Source organism: Syngnathus typhle, unplaced genomic scaffold, assembly GCF_033458585.1.
Source record: "Syngnathus typhle isolate RoL2023-S1 ecotype Sweden unplaced genomic scaffold, RoL_Styp_1.0 HiC_scaffold_40, whole genome shotgun sequence".
Lineage (NCBI taxonomy): Eukaryota > Metazoa > Chordata > Actinopteri > Syngnathiformes > Syngnathidae > Syngnathus > Syngnathus typhle.
Genome location: NW_026871946.1, coordinates 702808 through 709817, shown reverse-complemented (window position 1 = coordinate 709817; position 7010 = coordinate 702808). Strand labels below are relative to the sequence as shown.

General features: G+C 38.8%; 1 protein-coding gene across 3 annotated transcripts; it reads right to left on the bottom strand.

Moving 5' to 3' along the window:
- Positions 1 to 1380: 1380 nt before the first annotated feature.
- Positions 1381 to 5818, bottom strand: LOC133147290 (uncharacterized). Of its 3 annotated transcripts, XM_061271280.1 has the most exons (10): positions 5477 to 5815; positions 4264 to 4361; positions 3920 to 4054; positions 3316 to 3464; positions 3078 to 3214; positions 2892 to 2985; positions 2630 to 2753; positions 2015 to 2230; positions 1759 to 1939; positions 1381 to 1624 (listed from the first exon to the last, which is right to left on the bottom strand). In XM_061271280.1, the coding sequence occupies exons 1-9, from the start codon at positions 5602 to 5604 to the stop codon at positions 1911 to 1913; spliced, it is 1110 nt and encodes a 369-aa protein (XP_061127264.1). In that variant the 5' UTR covers positions 5605 to 5815; the 3' UTR covers positions 1381 to 1624; positions 1759 to 1910. The 3 variants fall into 3 exon arrangements, with proteins under 3 accessions (XP_061127264.1, XP_061127265.1, XP_061127266.1); XM_061271281.1 differs by lacking the exon at positions 3920 to 4054 and having other exon boundaries at positions 5477 to 5818; XM_061271282.1 differs by lacking the exon at positions 4264 to 4361.
- Positions 5819 to 7010: the final 1192 nt, after the last annotated feature.

Genomic DNA, 7010 nt, shown 5'->3' with positions numbered 1-7010 from the left:
TTTTCTCGGCGAGCTGAGCACTTTTTCTGAATTGTGCCGCTCCCGTCACTCTGGTTAGGTTGGCATCGAAAAAAACGCTCTCGGGTGCTCTAGAGTGCCGAGTTTATTACTGCGCATTAAGAAATGACCACCTCCAACGTTTGGTTTATGTTTTATAAGCATTTTTAATTTTATTGCTTAAATCGCATTTTCTCGGCGAGCTGAGCACTTTTTCTGAATTGTGCCGCTCCCGTCACTCTGGTTAGGTTGGCATCGAAAAAAACGCTCTCGGGTGCTTTAGAGTGCCGAGTTTATTACTGCGCATTAAGAAATGACCACCTCCAACGTTTGGTTTATGTTTTATAAGCATTTTTAATTTTATTGCTTAAATCGCATTTTCTCGGCGAGCTGAGCACTTTTTCTGAATTGTGCCGCTCCCGTCACTCTGGTTAGGTTGGCATCGAAAAAAACGCTCTCGGGTGCTTTAGAGTGCCGAGTTTATTACTGCGCATTAAGAAATGACCACCTCCAACGTTTGGTTTATGTTTTATAAGCATTTTTAATTTTATTGCTTAAATCGCATTTTCTCGGCGAGCTGAGCACTTTTTCTGAATTGTGCCGCTCCCGTCACTCTGGTTAGGTTGGCATCGAAAAAAACGCTCTCGGGTGCTTTAGAGTGCCGAGTTATTCACTGCGCATGAAGAAATGACCACCTCCAACGTTTGGTTTATGTTTTATAAGCATTTTTAATTTTATTGCTTAAATCGCATTTTCTCGGCGAGCTGAGCACTTTTTCTGAATTGTGCCGCTCCCGTCACTCTGGTTAGGTTCACAGCAAAAACTGGAGTGTTGAATCAACTCCCACAGAGTCAATTTTAACACTTTTTGCGGGTTTATATAGCTCCACACTCTACAGAGTTAAATTAACACTTTCAAAATAGTTAATTATTTAACACTGTACCTAGAGTTACTTTTTAACTCCCTAGACTGGGTTGAATTAACACTATATCGAGTTACATTAACACTATATCAGAGTTACTTTTTAACTCCCTAGACTGGGTTGAATTAACACTATATCGAGTTACATTAACACTATATCAGAGTTCCTTTTTAACTCCCTAAACTGTGTTAAATTAACACTATATCGAGTTACATTAACACTATATCAGAGTTCCTTTTTAACTCCCTAAACTGTGTTAAATTAACACTATATCGAGTTACATTAACACTATATCAGAGTTCCTTTTTAACTCTCTAAACTGGGTTAAATTAACACTATCGATTTACATTATATCAAAGCTCCTTTTTAACTTCCTAAATTGGGTTAAATTGACACTACATAGTTAAAAAAAAAAAACAGTACAATACAACCATTAAAATGACAATTCCAAGAAAAATGCATTTTCAAAAACACAATTTATTTTAACTTTTCCCCCAATGCAGTCAGTTAAAACATGAGGGTAAAACTTTGAAGGCATGGTGGTGTTCAACAAACATCTCTGTAAATAGCTTTTTTGTCAAAAAATAAACGTCATCTTCAACCAGAAGTACATCATCTATTTGACAAAAGACTGGCATGTCTTCCTCCATGGAACTGCAAACAACAAGTCCACCTTTGTACTCAACACCATCGACTTTAACCCAACTTTAAAAAGAAAAAGAAATACACAGAATGAACGAACAATTGAAGTCCAGTAACATAAAATCAATCGGTCTTTATTAATCACAAGACTATTGAACTGTAATTGCTTATAACAAATTCTATCGAACAAAACTCACTTGGTGCCTCATCAAGTTCACTTCCTGGAGACTCTGCGGCCTGCAGCATTCGGCGCAGCTCAGGTGTTGGGGTGAGCCGCTTGGCCTCTTTGATGACGTTATCTCTGAAGAACGGATCCCATTTCTGGAGCAGCAGGTTGGAAACCTCCTCTTCAAACAGGAGTGTGAAGTCTTGATTCATCTATAAGAAAGCAAATGTACTACTACCACATTCAGCACATTTCAAGGCATTCTAAAAATCCCATTTCATACTTACCAATCCCTTTGTATCCAGGAATCTTGGGAAGATGGAGAAGATATCTTGTTTTGTCTGAGTCGTGGATGAGTTTTTGGCGATTCTGAAAGGTCTCTCTCATCTTCAGAAAAATTACGGAACTGTCTGTTGTATGGTTGAGCAAGGAGATGGCTTCCTGGTATGCATCCCCATCAAGCTGCTGGTCAACAACAATGGACCTGCGCACATTTGGGCCTCCTGAAAAAAAGCACACAATTCTTTCAAGAAAAAAAACAAGAAACACCCTAGATGAAGTTGTAAGAAAGAAAGAAAAATGAGGGGTACTTAGAGAAAGAAAGACAGTTGCGTAGAGAGAGAGATAGAGAGATAGAGAGATAGATAGAGAGATAGATAGATAGATAGATAGATAGATAGATAGATAGATAGATAGATAGATAGATAGATAGATAGATAGATAGATAGATAGATAGATAGATAGATAGATAGATAGATAGATAGATAGATAGATAGATAGATAGATAGATAGATAGATAGATAGATAGATAGATAGATAGATAGATAGATAGATAGATAGATAGATAGATAGATAGATAGATAGATAGATAGATAGATAGATAGATAGATAGATAGACTGACCTCCTCCTGGGGAAAAGCCAGTGGGGCTACTTGTAGATGCATGTCCTCTTCGAATCTTTCTCTGAATCGTTTTCAGACGCCAAGAAATGTATCCGGTGCTGCTTGCAGCATCATAGAAATGTTCCTAAAATGGAAATACATTCAAAATTAATGTGATGTCAACCTCATAAGCTACTGTGAAATTTCAGAATCTAAATGTTACTGTAATGTAGACAAAACATGAAAATTATGTAAACAGATAGTACAATAATAATGACTATACATAGCCTTTCTTGGAGTATGGGTCTTTGAGGGACGGGAACACTGTCACTATCCCAAGAGCGTACTCTTCTCGAACAGCTTTGCTGGGGAGTTGCCTGAGAAAAGATCAAATTAGCATTAATACAAGGGCCAAGTAGTTAACTTGTTAATAAAAAAAGGATAGTACAGACAAATAGAACACACATACCCGTGTTTATCAATCATGTGTGCCACTATTATATTGACCAACTTTCTTCTGGTAGCATCTGTTAGAGTTTTTGTTGTGTGATACTCTTGGAGGACCTCTTCACCACCTGAGCTGGTACCAAGGACATCTTCAATCAACTTTGAAAAAGAAGCAAAAAAACAAATGTGATAAACTGCCTTTCTAGAGTTTAAGGATGACAAATGTTGATTTTAAGAAACCTGTGAGTACTTAGCACAACCTTTCTAGCAGATGCTGCAGTAAGTGGGCCCTCAAGTCTTGGTTTCTTCCTAGGAACCTCATCTAGGAGTATAGTTGATGTACTTGCACATGAACTGAAGCTTGAATCAGAATAATCGGATGGAGAGGACAAGGAGCAATCGGAAAATTCTAAAAAAAAAAAAAAAAAAAAAAAGAAGGGGGGTGGGGTGTTTATTTGCAGTATACAAAAAGTCATAGAAGATTTTTGATCTAACCAAGCCAACGGCACACCATAGACTCAACTCATTTAATCAATTGATTCTCAGTCTTGATAGGCAATTCAGAAATATTTTCAGAAATTGTTTTAAAGGCATGAATTAGATTAATCAAAAATACATTTGGTATTCATATTGGATTTATGTCAGTTAAAATGACATTTAAACCATTTAATAAAAGTCAGGCTGAATGTCCCTGTTGTGTAACCACAAAGAATGATATTGAATATTTGATCCACCTTTAAGTGTATTAAATGACTTAATTCTGAAAACATTAAATTGAAATTGTTTACTGTATTTCTGTACTTATAAATTTGCATTAGTGTTTTACACATTGCATTATGTAATTTACCCCTTTACATTTCTCACCGTCATTTGAGAAAACTGATAGAGTCACATTGCCTTGGCTGACAAGGTCACTGAAAATGTCCTCATCAACTTCTGTCCCTGTTGCATCTTTGTACACTAATTTTGCGTCAGGTGGCAGGCAAAATCTCTCGATGACTGGAAAAGACAAGATACATCTGAGTGGACCTTTAAGATAGCACTGATCTTGCCTCATTTCACATTCAATAATTTAATCCACCACTGTAAACAAATTCAGAGATAATCCCCTGCATAAAATACATTCCCTTTTCAGTCCAAATCTTAAAAGAAAGGGGCGTTGTTCTGCCCTTTATATCAAACCAAGCATAAGTAAAACAAAAACAAACCTTTGTCATGGAACTGCACAAAATCAAAACATCCATCAACCTCATCCAACTTCACATACTTCTGCTGTTGGCAATACCGAACCTGGATCAACATTTTTCTGAGACATGCAACAACAAACAAATGTCAGTAAACACTTAACATGCAAGAAATAATTATTTAACACTCACATAAACGTTGTGTATCATGCAAGAAATTGTTTCATTATTAATTTCACTGCATGTCTAAGATTAAACACATTCAGCAGCTGCTGGGAGGCTGTTAAAACATGCCACAGCAGGCCCAGTGGAAACGCTCTCATTGATGAACGTGGCAGCGACTAGCTGTAGTGACTGCAGCACATGCTACCGTAATTAACATTTACATTTGAGGCAAAACTGATTTATTAAAACATTCCCCTCTGTTAAAAGCTGGTTTTCAGCGACCAAACAAACACAACACAGCACCAGTAAAGTTGACCCTTTATAGTCTGACTGCCCACTACATTACCTACATTACCCATTAATCAGAGTTATTAACCACACCTGCATGATCAGAGCCTCGGACACTCGTCTCGGTGCAGTGGCACAGGGAGTCTGCCACACAGGCACCCAACTGCAATTGTTTAGGCTAATTATTTCACTCTAGCCGTGGCTCCTACGCAAAGTGCGGGGTTTATTGCATGAATTAACTCCTCACTTCGTGTTGGAGCCAAAGTTCATCCTGTCGGGGCTTATTTCTCCATAACAACCTCTGAACTGTTTATCCCTTACTTATTCTAGAGGGTTATGGTTAGGATTAGGGTTAAGGTTAGATTAATGGACGCAGAAATTAACAAGTGTATGGTCGGAGAAATGGGAAGAGGGAGTATTGGGCAGTCGGACTGATGCCATGCATGCACCCGCCATGAACTTCAAGTTAGCTTTTTAACATGTGCTAACGTTAGCCCCAAACTATATTCGACAGTTAAATATGAAGCCTTGTTTATACAACCTCTCAAGCACGCGTGAGACTTGGTAAAATGCAAAGGATAACATAGGAAACCGTTTTTTTATTAATGTTTATTTTTTAGCAAGTGGTAACGTTAGTGGTGAAGTTAACATTGCATTAAAAAAAAATCCAAACGTTCGCTGTCCAGTGCCAACCACAAAAAATGCTTAGCAAAGTTACATAAATATTCTCAGCAGACGTTTAATTCAATGTTATTGTTCCTACAAGTTTGATTTTGTAGCTTACCTCGTGTAAAAGTCCAACTCCGCATCCATTCCTGATTCCAGCAGCGAAATAAACGACGGTTGACCACGCCACGCACAGGAGACTATTGATTGATGCACGGGTTCACCCTGCTGAAAGCCCAGGGGCATAACACATGGGGTTACCTGGACTGAAGCCCAGGGGCCTATCAAGCAAGTTAACTCGGCCGAGATGCACTTTACATCTCTACAGAGTTGATTTGCTTAGGTTGGAATAACTCTGTTAAATAACTCCAACACTGAACACCATTTTAATCAGAATGTGTTAAAATGACACTTTGAGAGTTGAAATCAACTCTGACATGTTTAACCCTGAAATTTCAACACTCCAGTTTTTGCTGTGTTGGCATCGAAAAAAACGCTCTCGGGTGCTTTAGAGTGCCGAGTTTATCACTGCGCATGAAGAAATGACCACCTCCAACGTTTGGTTTATGTTTTATAAGCATTTTTAATTTTATTGCTTAAATCGCATTTTCTCGGCGAGCTGAGCGCTTTTTCTGAATTGTGCCGCTCCCGTCACTCTGGTTAGGTTGGCATCGAAAAAAACGCTCTCGGGTGCTTTAGAGTGCCGAGTTATTCACTGCGCATGAAGAAATGACCACCTCCAATGTTTGGTTTATGTTTAATAAGCATTTTTAATTTTATTGCTTAAATCGCATTTTCTCGGCGAGCTGAGCGCTTTTTCTGAATTGTGCCGCTCCCGTCACTCTGGTTAGGTTGGCATCGAAAAAAACGCTCTCGGGTGCTTTAGAGTGCCGAGTTATTCACTGCGCATGAAGAAATGACCACCTCCAACGTTTGGTTTATGTTTAATAAGAATTTTTAATTTTATTGCTTAAATCGCATTTTCTCGGCGAGCTGAGCACTTTTTCTGAATTGTGCCGCTCCCGTCACTCTGGTTAGGTTGGCATCGAAAAAAACGCTCTCGGGTGCTTTAGAGTGCCGAGTTTATTACTGCGCATTAGGAAATGACCACCTCCAACGTTTGGTTTATGTTTTATAAGCATTTTTAATTTTATTGCTTAAATCGCATTTTCTCGGCGAGCTGAGCGCTTTTTCTGAATTGTGCCGCTCCCGTCACTCTGGTTAGGTTGGCATCGAAAAAAACGCTCTCGGGTGCTTTAGAGTGCCGAGTTTATTACTGCGCATTAAGAAATGACCACCTCCAACGTTTGGTTTATGTTTTATAAGCATTTTTAATTTTATTGCTTAAATCGCATTTTCTCGGCGAGCTGAGCACTTTTTCTGAATTGTGCCGCTCCCGTCACTCTGGTTAGGTTGGCATCGAAAAAAACGCTCTCGGGTGCTTTAGAGTGCCGAGTTTATTACTGCGCATTGAGAAATGACCACCTCCAACGTTTGGTTTATGTTTTATAAGCATTTTTAATTTTATTGCTTAAATCGCATTTTCTCGGCGAGCTGAGCACTTTTTCTGAATTGTGCCGCTCCCGTCACTCTGGTTAGGTTGGCATCGAAAAAAACGCTCTCGGGTGCTTTAGAGTGCCGAGTTTATTACT